At 37.5% G+C, this 18,033-nt stretch overlaps 1 protein-coding gene across 1 annotated transcript in view; it reads left to right on the top strand.

Annotated features, from left to right (window-relative positions):
• ST7 (suppression of tumorigenicity 7) overlaps positions 1-18,033 on the top strand; it is a 144,616-nt gene that overhangs the window by 94,084 nt on the left and 32,499 nt on the right. The window contains 5 exon segments of the mRNA XM_032688681.1: positions 270-284; positions 287-344; positions 2,160-2,314; positions 5,538-5,635; positions 17,460-17,574. Coding sequence (XP_032544572.1) covers positions 270-284; positions 287-344; positions 2,160-2,314; positions 5,538-5,635; positions 17,460-17,574 — 441 coding nt within the window.

Below are 18,033 nucleotides of genomic sequence, written 5' to 3'. Positions count from 1 at the left end.
AATAGCTGCTTGTAACCTCTGTACATGGCAGTGCAGATAGCATGATGTCTCAGCCAGATTTTCTCCTGAAAAAAGTTTAATTAAATAAAAAGAAGAAAAAAGCTGAGTATGTGGGACAAAAACTCATATTCATTATGTATCTTTTTGAATGATCACTGAGCTTTATGAAATGCTCTGCAATGATTTGGACTGTTGTTACAAGGCAGTATATTCTCCGTGTCAGTGCTGTAATGACTGATATGCTCTCTTCTCTTTTGTTTATTGAATAGTAATGCAAAAAGCCTGGGAGAGAGAAACCCTCAAGCCCGAATTTCTGCAGCACATGAAGCTTTGGAATTGAATGAGTGAGTGACAACAACATTAACATTTGTTTCCTGTCTTTTAGAAAATCCATTTGATGATAGTTTAAGTCAGGGGAGTTGCTACAGTAATTTTTAATTGTGAATACAGGCCTGTCACAGGAAGGCCTACAATAGAAGGAAAAAAGCACAGGTGCATTCTGTCCTAGGTACCCAGAAGATCCTTAGGGCAGTAATGACAATGGAAGTCTTCCCATTGATGTCAGTGGGCTTTGAACAGCATAAAAAGTTTTAATTGAGTTGCCTCCTGATGAGCATATGAAATATGTATTTATGGGATGAAGAGTTCCCTTTTGAGTTTCTCAGTCATCATGAACGGAAGCAAGAAAGAAAGGACTCATAAACACTTTCTGAAATACACATTTCATAGTATGAGAGAATATGATCTAATTTTCTGGGACTTTTGGTCTTTGAGTCTGTTACTAATTTCCTCAATGAGAAGTGTAGTATTTTGAGATCCCACTATAAACACAAAACCAGTGCAGGAATGCTTTACTGGTATGGCAAACTGTATAAATGTTGCTAAAGTGCATAAAGTGGAGAGAGTCCCTTAGGTTGCCGACAGAGATTACTGCATTCTGGAATTCCATAAACTGGTGCTTTACAGATTGTCCTTCATGTATTTCATCAGAAGAAGAGAAAGAATTGTTTGTTCTTGTATAGTGATTTAACTGAGAGAATGTAGCATAAAAGGCAGAAATGAGCTCTAAGACTATCCTGTTGTACTTAGATATCATAGAATTACAGAATGGTTGAGGTTGGCAGGGATCTCTGGAGGTCATTATCCAACCCCTCCATTCAAACAGGGCCACCTACAGCGCATTGCACAAGACCATGTCCAGCAGGCTTTTGAATATCTCCAAGGAGGGAGACTTCACGACTTCCTTGGACAACTTGTGCCAGCATCGGTCACATTTTCAGTAAAAGAAGTGTTTCTGATGTTCAGGGGAACCTCTGTGTCTCATTTTGTGCCCACTGCCTCTGGTCCTGTCACCAGATACAACTAAAAAGAGCCTGGCTCTGTCCTCTTTGGGCGGAATTTGTCAATGTTTGTAAACACCTGAAGTGAGAGGGCAAAGTCTTCTCTTCTCCAAACTGAACAGTCCCAACTCTCTGAGCCTTTTCTCATATGTGAGATGCCCTAGTCCCTAATCATCTTCATGGCACTTCATTGGACTCTCTGTAGTATGTCCATGTCCCTCTTGTACTGGGGAGCCTAGAACTGGACACAGCACACCCATGTTGGCCTCACCAGGCTGAGTAAAGGGGAAGGATCACTTCCCTTGACCTGCTGGAAAAACTCCTCCTAGTGCAGCTCTGCTGCAAGGGCACATTTCTGTTTTGTTTTTTGCTTGGGTTGGCTTGAGTTTTTGTTGTTGTTGTTTTTTAATCTCTACAGTTACATTTATAATCTGTTCTTTGCATATGGCAAATGTTATAGGTCTGTTGATTCTTTTCAAACCATTACAGTAATGGAGACAGTATGTGTTAAAACAATAGTGCATAAAACTAGTCTTGTTTTCCAGAAGGAGTTTTAGGGATGTAGGCTTAGTGAGACAGTACTTTACTTTCTGGGACAGTTGTCAGTAGGTTTACTCAAGGGCTGAGTGATATAGTACCTAAAAATGAGAGTCGCGATCTGGTCGACTGAATATTTATTCATCAAAATAGTTCATCAGAAAAGAACATGGACAAAAACTCCTTACTTCCATACTTAATACATCCTTGCCAGTCTTCATGTCTTCGCACAGCTTTTACATCATGCACCCTTCTCATGGTTTTCCTCTGATATTTTTGCAGGTGTGCTACTGCCTATATTCTCTTAGCTGAAGAGGAAGCAACAACAATTGTAGAAGCAGAGAAGCTGTTCAAGCAAGCTCTGAAAGCTGGAGAGGGCTGTTACAGGCGCAGTCAGCAGTTACAGCACCATGGTGCCCAGTATGAAGCCCAACACAGTAAGTTTCTTATGAGAGAATAGCCATTTCTAAGGGAGAGAAGTTCCAGGGAGTAATTTAGGGTTTTTAGGTGGGGTTTTTTTTTGGTGTTCTTTCCCCTCTGAGAACTGTGCAATCAGTATTTGGCATTAGCTGGAATATGGCCCTAGAGCCAGACTATTCTGTTTCAGTGTTTTCGCTTGATTCTGTTGCTGAGTTATCAGTGCTCAGATTCCACATATGCCTTTTCTTTGTCATGGCAGAAGATACTGTAGCATGAACTTAACAGAAAAGAAAAGGTATTAGAGCCAGAAGAGATCTGATATTTAGAAAATGCTGGACTCAGTTTAAGGAAGTTGCACTGAAGTGCCTTTAGCCATTTTGAAAACATGGGTTCATTTTGTGAAAAAGCACTAAAGAATGATGGAAATAGGAGCAAAGTGATGCTTTGCCAGCTTTTTTCTGTCAGCTCTGAGGATAAATGGGTACACTGTGTTGTTCTGTGTAAAAGTTAATGAGACCCATTAAGGAGTGTGACATTTGAAAAGTTAGTTGCATATATTAAGAAAGGTCACAGAAACATAGAAATTAACAACTGGAATAATACAGAGATCTAGTTGAAAGTCTAGATTTTTACTATGTTTTTAAAATTTTGAATAAGCAGTTTTAGCTGTTTTGATATTTATTAGCTACTCCTTGAATCCAAGAAAATACATGAGGGTTCACTTACAGTAAATGACCAAAGAGATAATAAAGCCAACAGTCTAGTGGCTACCCTAAGCAAAAATAACAACAATTAATTACATAAATACAAGCACTAACATACTTTGGGCATCTTCAGGTTTCTCAGGACCTGAATTCACAGCCTCTGGCTATCTCACATAATTTGGAGATTGCTGATAAAAATTGTACACAGTAAAACTGTCTGTGATCTCTGGTTTCAAAAGTGTATGCAAGTCTGTACCTGAAACCTTGAGGTTTTATAAAGCTTGGGGGTAGTATTTCAAACATTTGTTGGTTGTAAAATGATATTTAGGATGATTTGTTTATTTTTGATGAAAGTAAAAATATAGAGCAGCTGAGCCCTTGAAGCAGTTTTTGTGCTCTAGCAAGCTTATGGTTTTCTGTGAAACCTTAATTTGTGCACTCAATTCATCTTTAGTACAGAAAATTACTATGAAAAGTACACAATAAGTAATTAGTAAACACTGTCGTGATGCTTATGTTCTAGTTAACCTGGTTAAGTTTGTGCAGGCAGTTACAAGTATGGTATTTCTGTAACCAGTGTGTGCTAGATGACTACTCTCCTGGTCAAATTTGACACCCAAATCCTTCAGTATTTCAGCTGAGGAAGTAACCAGTTGAATCACAAAATTAAGTGCATTGCCACAGAGCAGGGGGGCTGAAAAGTGACTCCCAGCTCTGACTGTATTCAGGAGGGGCTTCAGGAGGGCCTAGGTGATCCCACTTCTCTATACCACCCAGTCTCCCCTTGAAAATGTCAGTGTACACCCACAGAAATGAGAAAAATTCCAGCCTCAGATGGTGCCTTGGACAAAGGGGCTTCACGCAGGAGTCTCTTGATTGTATGCTGGACTTCTGCATGGTTTACAAGGGTGGAGAGGAGGGACTGTGGACCGATGTGTTGCTGTTCCATGATTCTTAGAGGTCAGTTATTCCATTTCTGGTCTTTGAAGTAAATTTTGGATGAAAAGTAGGCATTTTGTATTTTACAGGTGAAACACATTGTAATTTCTTGAACAACAGCATATTTGTTGTTCTAGCACATTGCTCTACATTTCTGTTTATTCATGTGTTCCATCTCCTTCATATGGTTTTATGTTAGACAGTAAATTTTAAGAATAAATGGCTTTGAGTACCCAACTTGGCTTCTTTCAAGAGGTGCTTGTTTATAGAAAACATGGACAGTCTTCTTTTTAAGAATGCTCATGTTAGGCACCCCAAATTGTTAGTCACATAAGAGAATTTTGTCCTGGAAGATTGTCTTGATTTCATAGTAAGTAAATGCCTTTTGACCATTCCTTCTGAAAAGTCTGAAAAAAACTTAACCTCATGTGTACCTCATGTACACTATATAAGCATGTTGAAACAGATGTAACTAATAAATTGTGTATTAAATATATAGGAATCCATACAGAGATAAGGAATCAGGTAATATAAAATACAGCTAAAGAAATTCTTCCCTCCTTTATTTATGTTTTTCCTCCAAAGTGAGACCTTTCAACCTGCTGCTTAATCTATCTGAAAATTTTAATTACAGCTTTAAAACAATTTGTAGGTCTTTGGAATGTTTTCAGCACACATGTTGTTCTTATTATGAAGGGCTTGAAAATGTTAGGAACAGGCTAAAATCTTTACAGACACATACTATACCAAAAGATAATTTGTAGCAGGTGTCTTATATTTTCATGATATGGTAATTTTTTAGATGATTAGCTTCCCACTCATTTCCTGTTGGCCCAGAAGCATTTTAAGAGTTTGCATTGGAAGTATAGGGAAGTGAATGAGAAATGAAAGGAATAAGAATTCTCGAAGAGAATAATTATTGCCGCTGCTCAGTTTCTGTCATCTTTACTGTTAGGGTGTCTTCTAGCACACAGGACTGTCATATCTGAAACATGTTTATTTGCCATCTGTAATTAGTGGTGTGGGGAATTTGAAGATGATAATTAGGTAACGAGTAAAGGCTGTAAACAGAAAGTTCAGCATGTACTACTTTTCTTCTAATCATTAAGAAAAGACTGTTGGAGTATGAGGATTTGCTTTGCTATTTCTCCTTATTAACAAGTATGTTTGTAAAAACTTTTAAAAAAGGCATTTTCATCAATGCCCATGTCTTTACCATGTGTGTGAATTGGTAAGTGTGACCACAGAGTTTTGTGCCAGTGTTAACCTCATAGGAGTTCTCTTTGCCTCACTTGAGAACTTGATGGTCTGTACCCTATAGTGCTTTCTGTACCTTCAGATCTGCTTATATTTCACAGGTGTAAGGCCAACCCAAGAGTTCTTATTTATCACACTGTATATCTGGAATCATTCCACTGATTTCAGTGCTGTTATGCCACATCTAAATCATCAGAATTTGGTAATTTTTTATTAAAATTCTCATTAAAATATTGATGGTAGTGAATAAGAAAAAAATGGCAAGAAAACTGTGTTTTGTGTTGGAATAGTAAATGAACCTTTGTTTTATCTTAATGCTTTTTCTTTTCCTTTTTTACAGGAAGGGACACCAATGTGTTAGTATATATTAAAAGGAGGCTGGCAATGTGTGCAAGGAAGCTGGGAAGGACCAGGGAAGCAGTGAAAATGATGAGAGATGTGAGTTTGGATTTCTTTCACGTGTGATATTTAGATAATAGTAGCATAGAAATGATACACATTTTCTTACAAGTTAGGAGCCGTTCCTGCTGCATTCAGCACTACTGATAGTTATTTTGTATGTGTATTGTACATAGAGATTAAGAGATCATATTTATAAGGTAATGAAAGCAACCTAAAATACAAGATGGATGGTTACCCATACACACTGAATTTCCCATCCTGGTACATGTGCAGTGGAGGGCAGTATTTAATTATTTGATCATGAAGTTAGTAATATTTTTTTCTGAAGCATGTGGTGAATGCTTCTTATTTAATAAGCACATCTTAAGTATTCTGTTTTCTCCTTGCAAAGCTGCAGTTTGGCTCTGTGCATTGTTTGTGTCACACTTTTCAGACATAAGGACAGTGTTATTTATTCATGCAAAGCCTATCACTGAAAGTAATTAATCTATAATGAACTGAACTCCCTTAGAGATAGGGGTTGACTGTATCCCAGTTTTGTAGGCAGGGGAGCTATCAATGGTAGTCATAAGTCAATAAGCTACAAAACTACAAATTTGAAACACCAAACAGTAGCTATTTTGGAGATGCCAGAAGGGGCAGCTGTCTGCAATTAGGCATTGTATATGTTTCAGATATGTAAAATGCTCAAGTTTAGAGGTAGCTGTGAATGCCCAGCAGTTCTTCAAGTGAGATCCCCTGGATGCAGATTAGGAACACAATTCTTTGAGGAGATGACTTGCATCACCCAAGGTAGCAAGTCTGTGACAGAAGGAGGAATGGAGCCCTAGAGCTCTGGGCAAATGATGGTAAAACTGTTTCCTGTGTTTCTTAAGCTTTATATTCCAGCTCCCGCAAAAGTTGAGTAGAGATGAATCCAGCAAGAGTTCTGTAGGTTAGGCTGAAGGAGTTAAATTTCAAATGCACAAAATGAAATCCCAGACCAGAATGAAGCACCTGCAAAGTGTGCTTTAGGCAGCTCAGATGAACGATCCAGACACCTGCCTAGTGAAAAAGGAAATTCTTATTGTGAGTCAGTGGGAATTTTAATGTAAAAAGGCAAGTGACTTTCTCTGGAGCTGAGGCACTTGCATCAGTGGCAATAGGGCAAGTATGTCCTCCAGCTTGGAATCCGATACCACCATCTTCTCCTGGAACTGGACCACTTATGAGTATTTTTTGAAAACACTGAGCAGGGTTCATCATAATAATGCAGGTCCTCATCCTGAGTAATCTACCTGATGGGGAGTAACTTTGTTTCCTTACTCTCATTGGGGTTTTTCAAGCACACAACTCTTGGTCTCCAGAATCACTAGAATTTGAGACTGAGGTGTTGATAAAGGATTTGTCAGAAAACCAGCCATTATATAGCTAGGAGAGTGAGAAAGAGGTATAAGGAAGAAAGACCTGGGTTTGCAGTCTTCTATTAAGTTGAGGGAATGTCGATTTCAAAAACATAGTTTTCGGTCCAACCAGCTCCACTGATTTTTCATTAATTTTGTTACGCAGACAGTCTGGGACAAATACTGAAATGTTTTGGGGACAAACATTGGAATTCCGAGTTCTAGCATTCATATACAAGAAAGATAAAATTTGAATTTCATATTCAGCTGACATACATTGTAATTATGGGAAATTCCAGAGCTTATTATGAGCTGCTGAATGTGTTCTCTGATTTATAGATAGGGCTGTGTGAAACAGATACTCTGTGAAGCTTTCTTCTGCTGATGTCAATATGTATGGATAGTTGTGTATGCAGGACACTGGATTCATGGACTTGGGTGGTCCCTCTAGTCCTAGGTTTCTTATGCAAAGTGAGAACCAGAGAGCTTTGATTATAATGAATGACTTATTCTGTTGCTAGAGAGAAAATCACCTGAAATTGATAAGCAAAATAGAAAATTTTGGATGTTAAGTACAACATGGATCTCAAAAGGCGAGACCCTAAGTGTCCTTAGACACTTGAAGGACCGAAAACACTCCTGTACAGGAATGTTATACTAAAATTAAAGGACTGGATGCAAGACGAAGCAGGCATAAAGATAGAATTTCAGCTTCTGGAGCTTCAACTCAGATCAATGCATTCTGTGTTTTTCCACATACAGAGACCGAGCCAAATCCTCAGAACTAAATTTAGATGCCACTAGAGCTTTTCATTTTAAGCAGCAGAACTGAGAATTATCAAGTCTCTAGGTGAAATATAAAACCAGCAGTATCTCTAGGTCACAGCTACAGTACACTGGGAGCAAGAGGGGGGTCAAGTCAGCTTTTCAGGTGCTTTTCTTAAACTGGTTTGGAGCTACTTATTTGATGAATGCACATCCTCCTTTTCGTCATAGAAGACATAAATAATACATTTATGAAGAACTTTGAAGAACATGAACCTGTCATTGAAGGTTTCAATGTGAGATGAGGGAGGAGATGAATTTATTCATCTGAAAAAGAATATGAAGAATATGTTGGCTGGGGACTGCTGAATCTAGCATCAGGGGACAGAGGGCGGAGGCCCTGTTTGTGTTTGAAAGATTGAAAACAGGTTTCTCAAGACATGGAACATGATGGAAATGAAGTGTTAAGAGGTTCATGACACCATCTGGGAAATATGATTGGGATGTAGTGAGTCTTTACCACTTTGAAAAAAATAAAACATTTGAGAATGTGTAATTCATTGCATATATGAGGCCATCTTGAGGACATTACTGATGGATTAGATTGTCTTACTTGAATTTTTTGTGAGAAAAGACTGAAATCCTGCTTAAAACACCTTAGTGGAATGAAAATGAGTTGTTGGTGACTTAAGATTTTGATTTTATGGTTATATACACTGCTGATAGGAAAATCATAATCTTTAATTATTTTGAAGGTAGTAAAACCCACGTTTTTTAAAAAACTGATTAAAAAAACTTCAAAATCAAAGGTGCTTTAATTTAAAAACATGGGTAGGAATTTCTGTTACTTCTGTGATTGATTTTGAGGTAGTATTTTTTGCTGGCTTTTCTGCTTGGATGTAATTCATTTAGTTGAGTTGAATTAGTGAGAATTACAAACCTGTCATTTCCATGGAAACATGTAATGGAATCATACATAGGTGTCACTTTTGCTTGTATTTCTGATGATAATTATTTACTATATTTTGCTGTAGAAACCAGCAGCTGTCACTATTTGTATATATTGAGTTAACTTGTGATCTCATTTTGATTAGTGTATTGTTGGAATAAGTCCATTGTGGTCAACAGAGTTATTCCAGTTTTATTCTTGTTTATACAGAGCGTGAGGCAACTAGATTGCTTTTACTGTCCCAGAGGAGAAAGTCTACAGTACTGGTTTTATTTGTTGTGCTGATTATGTTACGAGGATTTGAACTAGTTTGTTCTAAATGATATTGGAAAATTTAGTATGTGCAGAGGCGAACGGCTGTAATGGTGGCTGTGGGGAATCTTTTGTATCCCTTCATGTTGAATCTTCATTGTGGACAATGTTACAAGCCAGGCAGCTACATGGTGATGAGCAAGGGTAGCCTTTTGTGCCAGCTGCTTTCTGTCTGCTCTTTTCAGATTCCCTCACCATTACAATGGAAGAAAACAGAAATGTGCTGGGTTTGTGTTTTGTGTTTTTCATTGATTGAAAACAGAGAGGATGTGCAGGGTATGCAAAGGCACTTCTCTCTGTGCTTCGTGGGCAGCTGGATCAGTGACTGCACCACTGAATTCAGGAGCAGACCGACACAGTTACTTCTCTTAACTGGGTCAATGGAACATCCAGGCGAAAATGTACCATGCAAGAAAGTGAATTGTCAAGTTAATTGGAGCTTCTTGGGATTGTTCTGGAGAACATTTGGCCTGTGGAACAAGCTTTAACTGAAGGGTGATGTATGTTTATGAAAGAGAAGGCTTACTAGTGGACAAAGCAAATGGAAGCTCGTAATTGCTTCCTCCTTCAGAGAGAAGATGAAAGAAACTCATTCTAGAGTGTCTATATCTCGTAACCCATGGCCCTGTGCTCCCTTGAAGACTGCTTTGTGTTCTTCATAAGTATGTATTTCTGAGACACAGTGAAGTTGCAATTTGCTCTATGCAGCTTTGTTTATAAATGAGTGAAGTTTAGGGAGAGAAGAGGATCTCCAGGTCTTTCCTGGAGAAGGATAGAAACAAAACCACTGTTTAAGGGTCAGAAAAATGCATTTTATATCTGGGATCAGTCATATCTGCTGAGAAATTACTCTTCAGATTCTGATAAAGGACCTAGAAGTCTACTTATTTCTGAGAACCTTGTTGAGGGTATTTCAGTTGGATGTGTTTATGTGTTTGTCTTGGTGCCCACCTGCAGTCTCTAAATGTGTATTTTATGCCACAGAAGACACCTAAGCAGCTTGTATTGTTAGAGTGTTGCATGCTTATCAATGGACTGCATGATAAGTTCTTTAAACACTCAAACTTAACTTAAAATGGTTTAAGAGGTTATGTCACTTGAAGGCTTTGAAAGGGTACTCAATCACACTAAATCAGTTTTAATGATATGGGTAGGTTGGGTTTTTATGACCAGTGGTATTAGTGATTTTTGCTGGGATGATGGTTCTGCAAATCTAGCATACTTTCTTGGCAACTTCTTTTGCTAGGCTTTGAATAAGGATTTCTGTTCAATATTCTGTTGAAGTCTGTATTCTTGTGTTTGCACTGCTGATTTCCTCTTGAGTAGTGCAAATACATAGCCAGGAGTGTTCTGCACATTGAATTATGAAGCTGTGTGAAACAAGGAGAGTACTAATTGCTGATAAAGATGTCGTGATCCCTAGCAACTTAACAACACAATTCCTGCAGCTACTTGCATCGACAGCTACTGTCTGTCTCTCCCAAATGCTTCTGGGCTCGAGGCAAGGATTAGTGAGTCAGATTCTTTGGCTTCTTTTACACAGGTCAGGTTAGTCAGGCTACTCTGCCTTGAATGGGATTCTAGCTTTACTAACATCTATAGAGGTTGTTTTAAGTACCATTTATTACCATTTAATAAAATTTATAAATATTTATAAAAATTTATTTAGTACCATTTATAAAAGGGAAAGTACTTCTTAGTTAAATGAGACCAAGAGTTATCTCACAGATATTAGAAGAGTGCTATTCTTGTGAATGGTGACATTTGCCCGTCTTTACCAGTCTTCAGTTAATTCTTGTTCTGACACAGAACCACTGCAATAATAATAGCGAGTGATAAATGCTGATTTTAATATTTTCTTATGTCTTTGTATTCAAATGTGGGGTTTTTGTCACAGATTCACGTAGTATGGCAAGTGGGAAAGGAGGTTGGAACATCTGTCATTTCAATGGGCTCTTAAACAAAATGGAGACTTCTGTGATTCCCCTGATGGTGTTTATCCCTTCCTTTTTTCTGCACGTGACTTGGACCCCTCACTTTTATGCATGACTGTGATTCTGTGCAAAACTCATAAGCTGGAAATTTGGTGACTACAACCTAAACTGCTAATAATGTTTCTTATATAAATTATAGGTTTCCAGCATTAGGATTCTGTTAAGCTAGAATATGGTCACATAGTCTTGGTAGGAGCCCTGGTAACTTGGACTCCGTTTTGTCCACCATCTTGCATCACTCCATGTTCAGAGGCTTTGTATTGTCCTTTAATTATGGTCTTCCATCTCTCTGGAATGTCCTAGCTCATTTTTGAGCTGCTAGATAGTTTCCTCACTTTAATTTCATTTAAAAATCCACTTCTAAAAATATGTCAGTTTCTGCAAAAAGTACTTTGAGATGATTTTTCAAGGACTGCTTCTGTCTACTGCTTTTGCCACCTCTTAATAGCCACTTTTACTTTCAGGGAGAATTAGATGTAGTAAGTATGAATTTTCATGAACAGGTTGATTCTAGTTGAAGGTGTCCCTGCCCACAGCAAGGGGGTTGGAACAAGATGATCTTTCATGTCCTTTCTAGCCCAAACCATTCTATGAGGCAAAAAAAGGAATTTTTTTAACAGGACTATGAGTAATGACTTTATTTTCATGCTTTGTAAAATTACTAATATTTGATGTAACAAACAATTATAATTTAGCACTGTTATTAGTTTTATATGATGTGATTGTTTAGTACTAAATGTAGATCTGGAACAACTTGTACTCTTCTGGGTTCATGCCACGTCTGCCTTTAAAATTCTCTTTATTCCTGAAATACAAACATTTTTACAACATAGTCTAAATTACAGCATTTTCATCATTATATTCCTTAAAGAACTCAAGTCATACTGTGATAGTTTTCTCTAGGCCTTCCTGGAGGCCATCTTGTAACCAGGAAGGAACTAGGAAGGTGACCACGGAAGTATTCCATGCTCTATTCCTTTACGTAATCCTCTAATTAAGAGAGAACATAAAGGCTGTGTGTTGTAGCATGTTTCCTTAGAGTCTGCGTGTTTAGTAAGATATTTTTCACTCTATTGACTCGTTGTTAATCCTACATTGAAGAGAAGTCATGTTACCTTTGAATATTTTGGAGCACTTGGTCTAAATTCAAATTTAAAACTGAATGTTGGCAGATTATAAACCCGTGCCATCCCACAGTTAGTGTAAACTGGATCTGGGTCTCTTTTCTGACACTCTGAAGATGTTATATTTCCTGAATTTTACATATGGATGAAAATATGGGGGATCCTACTGCTAATCATTTGCAAGCTTCAAAACATATCTGACAGATTTGGCTTCTTAGCTCCTAACCTCTCTGAGCTGTGAAATAGTAACTGTGGAGCTGCTTCCAAACAAAACAGTGATTATTTACCAAAGGAATGCAGCACTTAGAGAAAGTAATGAATTGACAGAATCCTACTGTTGCTATAATTAAGCAGAACTTTAATTCAGGTAGGTCCTGTGCATTTCAGATCATTTTCCAACTGAGAGAGCTATGAGAGGGTCTGTTTGCATCACATGAATCCCACTCACAGTGAGACTGTGCTTGAATGAGTTTGACTCCTAGGACCAGGAGTTAGACTAATTTTTAAGCATCTGTTAACAGGGCCTTTTTGTGTGCTAGCCTTAGGCTGCTGACAGTGTTTCTTCCCTTCTGTCCTTGCCAGGTGAGCTGGCCAGGAGAAGAACTAAAGATTGGTGTATCTTATTAGACATCAGAGGGTCAACATGGAGTAAGGCTGCAAATGCCTGAAGCCCAGAATGAGCTTCAGTCAGAGCTTAGACATCTGAAAGGTCAGCTGTAGCCAATGAAGCCCACAGAAATGGAGGTTTCTGTTTTTCTGCTCAGAAATGGCTTGGAGTTTTGCTTTTTCTACCTTGTTCAGTTAACAGTTCTTGGAGATTACAGGTCATATACCGGAAAGCAGTTTTTGCAAAGCAGTTGGGAAAATGACAGTGCTGTCCATACTGTGTGCTTGATTCTTCAGTGTGGTGGACAGGTTTTGCCATTTTAGATATCCACTGCAGGAACATATGCATAGGAATTAAGGTTATAACAGTTTCACTGGTTGCATTGAATTTCCTTTGTTTGCTTGATGTTTTTTCATTTTAAGATGAATTCATTTTCCCTTTTTATAAATGCATTCAGTTGAATGCATTGACCTGTAAATGTTTTTGTTTGTTGAGAAGATATGAGTACAAGCAGCAGTGAATGATTGCATGCACTGCCTGTAAAATATGTGGCCATGCATACAGCCAATGCAAACAGGGCATAGATATGTCAACACCAGGTTATATAAGATCATTCATTTATCCACCTTTGTATTCCCTTGAGTCCTGGGGTCTAGTTGTAGGCATAAGCTGCAGGTTTAAGCAGTTTTCTACACAAATAATTCTTTGCTAATTGGTGCATGATATTAATGTCATTACAAGAAGAATAACAGATGCAGCAGTTAAAGCTACATTCCTTGAAAATGTTAAAAAAATTAGATCTTAATGAGAAAAATCCTGGTGACTGAGATAGACAGGCAAAGCAGTCTTCTCATTAAGCTGTCCTTAGGGAGATAAAACTTGTTCCTCATCTAGTAAATCAGATGTGGATTTCCTTCTACCATAAAGCATTTTCTGTGATGATCATAGTTTCATATCCGTCACAAAATTGTTGAACCTACACCCTGCAATGTAAATTGAGGTGAGTCTGGGAATACAGAGCTCCCAGAACTAGTCTTAAGATATCCAGACTTATTTCCAGAATTTTTCTGCAAACTTATACTCCGAAATATATTTATCTAAAAAATTAAAACTTAATAATATCTGCAAAAGCTACCATTTCTGTATATTTGTAGTATACCTAATGAATCTTTCAAAGACAAGCAGTTCTACTTTCTACGCCTGTATTTATTTCCCCCCAAAACGTGCAGAGCAATTAGAACAAAATATGTACTATCCCAGCCCCAGATCTGAATTCCATCACCAGAAAGTATTTTGATACAAGTTTGAAGTAAAATCCTTGTGAACATAGATTTGGTATGATGTGTTCAATAGCTGTTTGAATATCCTTACATTGTAAGGAGGGAATACGATCATAGCCATGTGGTGTGTGTTTGATATGGTATGAACATGAGCTTAGCTCAGTGGGGCCTCTTCTCTTTAATACCAGCCCAGAACCCAACTAACTGCAATTTTACAATGGCATTTTTAGTTCTAATTAGTGTTTAAAACGCTGCAGTGGCTCTGGTGAGAAATCTTGAGTTCTGAATTCGATGGCTGCTCTCTTGAATTCTAAAGGTGTAGAGAAAGATGATAACAGAGCCTTTGTCTTTTCTTCAAGTGTGGTGCTTGCCACTCAAATGAAAGCGTTTGTCAGGTTACAATAAAAACCTAAAGATAATTAAAATTGATAAGCCAAATGATTTGGCAGATATTGGTCTGTAACTTTGCAGAAAATAAATGCAGAGGGTTGTCTGTGCCTCTTAAACTGGAGGCCAGATTAGAGCTCAGTGCTGTGTGGGTCTGGAGAATGGAGGGTGTGTTTTTTATCTTGTGTTTGGGGATAGTGTGCCCTTTACATCTCGTGTGGAGTATGAGCCAGTTCCCTCTCCATCTGCTAGGGAGGGGAGGGGAGCAAGCTCACAGTCTGCTCTCCGTAGCTCCTCAGCATGACGCAGTATATGACCTGCCCTGACTATTCACCAGACCTGTGGGGCAATTTTTTCTTCCCCAGTGTTTGCTTTCACTATGAGGCCTAAAAGATGGCGTGTCATAATACTCCTTCGTCCAAGTGGCTTTACTTTCTGGCAAGTTTCTCAGAAACCAAATTTTTACTGTGACTGGAAATTATTTGCAGTGAAAACTATATACTCTACATCTAGAGGTGACAGAAAAATGAGTTCATGCCTTCTTTCTTTCTTTTAATAGCAAACATGCTCTCATTTATGCACAGTCAGTGTTCAAACAGCTGAGTGGCCACTTAGAGGTGTTTTATTTTGAGGCTACAATATCAACTGAGTTCATTATTACTGGGTTGGACTTCTTAACATTTGACTTTTCCCAGATGAAACCTTTTTTAACACTCATCAGTTTGAAGGCCTGGCAGTCCAGACAATTACCTTATTCTGCTGCTGTCTGAGACAGGGTTTATCACTCTGACAGAACGTAATTAAAATAGAAAAAACCCAAAAGGTTAGTGAGTGATGTCAGTGAGAGACAGAGAACCAGAGTAAGAGCTTTTACTGGATGGAGTACATCTGTAACTAGCTGCAGCTCTTCCCTTTTCTTCACTGATGGAGGGAATGTTATTCTGCCAGCTGTTATTCTCAATGAGCAGGGATAATCCTTCTCAATCCCCTAGAGGGGTTTCTTTGCAAGATGTTCGTTGTAAAATTCTCATATTTGCATAGAGCCAGATTCTGTCATGCTCTTTCCTGCCAGATAGTAGCTTCCTCTCTTAAAAATCGAATAGTTGGTAAGGATAAGAATGAAGGCAAGTAGACTCTGTGATGGGTCTTTAACTGATGAATCCAACTATGTGGATTTTCACCTGCGCTTATTTTGTTCATGAGCAATGACTTAAACTTTTTATATTTCTCAAATCCTTCCATTAACCTAGGTGAGCATCAAGGTCTGTGGTCTCTTGGTGTTTGTTTTTTTTTTTTTTTTAGTGGAGGAGAAAAACCTGCAAACTATGCGGTTTTGTTTATGTTGTTTTTCACAAGTTTAGCTCCTACCAGTGAAACTAAGAGCTTTATGGCCATCCCCAGGCCATTAACATGAAAAGTTCAGTGCTTTCTTTCAGCTGCTATCACAGTGATCCTGATTCTCACCAGAAATTTATATCATCAGTTAAACAAAATACTGCCATCCTTGCCTTTTATTTTAATAATCCTCAAACTGCAGCAAAGTCATTGCCATCCAGACAGACAAATTTAGAGTCTTAATTCTTAAGGTCAGAGTAGTTCTTACATTAGCTTATGCCAGATCATTTCACAAGGAAGAAGTGCCCTCGTGTTTCAATCCTGGTTTACTTTTTGCTTATGTTACCTGTTTGTGAGATTAAGATTGCTGGTTCTCATCAGTTTCTCTATTTACATCTTGAAAGGTAGATTTAGAAAATGACAGAGTTTTCAGATCTAGCTTGTTATTTTCAAATAGAGCAAGGCTTAGCTTGAATAATTTTCTTTACTTGGTTTTTATAGCATTTCTGTTGTCATAGTAAATGATAGTGTTTCCCTGCAGGTTCCTGAAGAACAGTGGTAATATCAGCTATCCTAGTTCTACACTGTCTGGGACCTTTTTGTGCTGAATGTACATCATGTAGGCAGTTAAACAACCATAAAGAGGACACAAGGAAGCAAGAATCTTTTAAACTTCAGTTCTTTAGAGAATCACTCTGACAATAAAAATATTGTTTTGTCCATTCTGCAGTGAAAAATGTGGATGCTTGTTAAGTGTGACTTAAAAAACAAGATGCGATAAAATATCAGCTTCAGTCATTTGAATCTTTCTTCTTTCTTCTTTTCTTTCTTTTTCTTTTCTTTCTTCTTTTTTTCTTTCTTTTCTTTCTTTCTTTTTTTTTTCTTTCTTTCTTTCTTTCTTTCTCTTTTTTTCTTTTCTTCTTTCTTTCTTTTCTTTCTTTTCTTCTTTTCTTTCTTTTCTTTCTTTTCTTTTTTCTTCTTTTTTCTTTTCTTTCTTTTCTTTTTCTTTCTTTTCTTCTTTTTTCTTTCTTTTCTTTTTTTCTTCTTTTCTTTTCTTCTTTCTTTCTTTCTTTCTTCTCTTCTTTTCTCCTTTTCTTCCTTTTCTCTTTTCTTCCTTTTCTTCCTTTTCTTCCTTTTCTTTTCTTTTTCTTTTGTTTTGGGTTTTGGGGGTTTTTTTGCTTTTTGTTTGTTTGGTTTGGTTTGAGTTTTTGGTTTTTGGTTGGTTGGTTTTTTATATTGCCCACAATTGCAGTTGTATTCTAAAGTATTCACAATTGCAAATTCTGGTATCACATACTTGATAATATAGCTTCTTTCATTTGATGTTATTGTGATTTTTTTCAATGTGTTTTCTGATTTTCCACTAATATACTGGAGAGGTGCTGGATTACTTACTACTGATATACTGGAGATACACTGTTGAAGATCTTTTCCAGAACAATAACTCTTCTTCACTTTGAAGAAGCCTATTATTTGAAGGAGAGTTATGTATTCAGATAGCTGTGTTGTTGGATTTCACTAATTACATCCTATGCAGCCATGTCTTGTCAAGAACCTGACCTAGCATCCATTAAGAGCTTAGAAATTTTTGAGATAATAAAGAACTCTGGGAAAGGACTAAGAGCAAGGGGAACTGAGAGCTTTTAACTTGCTGTTGAGTATTTCAATGCATTTGAACAATTTCCACCTCAATAATCTAACCCTGTCATATATTATTGATTTTAGTTGATGAAGGAGTTTCCTCTGCTCAGCATGTTCAACATCCATGAAAACCTGCTAGAGGCTTTGTTGGAACTTCAAGCATATGCAGATGTTCAGGCAGTCTTAGCAAAGTATGATGGTAAGTTCAAATATGTATTTGTATTTTCTCTATATGGTACACACTGAAAAATATTTCTAAGTCAAACTCTTAAAATTTAGGAAACACTGTAATCAAATTGATTGAATGAGCTTCATACCTGCCCTTACACAGTCTTTAATCCAAAGATTAAACATTGTACATTTTTTCTGCCAACCCATGCTTAATTCATTGTACAGGGTAATGGAAGTCACTAGCAGCTCTTCAGTGCTTTCTTTGCTTTCTGTTGGCGTTTAAAGAATGACTGTTTAGGTTCTGCAGAATTTTTATTGGATGCTATTCAAACCTTGTCTGAAGAAAGGATTATCAGTTCCCTTGTGGACTTTCCTATGAATGTTGACTTAGTAGCATACAAGTGCTTTACAAGCATTAATTGATTTAATTTCATAGCAATCTATTGAGTAGCAGACTTACTGTCTTATGGAGAAAACTTGGCAAGCT

Source organism: Chiroxiphia lanceolata, chromosome 5 (genome assembly GCF_009829145.1).
Source record: "Chiroxiphia lanceolata isolate bChiLan1 chromosome 5, bChiLan1.pri, whole genome shotgun sequence".
Classification (NCBI taxonomy): Eukaryota; Metazoa; Chordata; class Aves; order Passeriformes; family Pipridae; genus Chiroxiphia; species Chiroxiphia lanceolata.
Note: the sequence above shows the minus strand (reverse complement) of the source record. Positions and strands in the feature narration are given on the sequence as shown.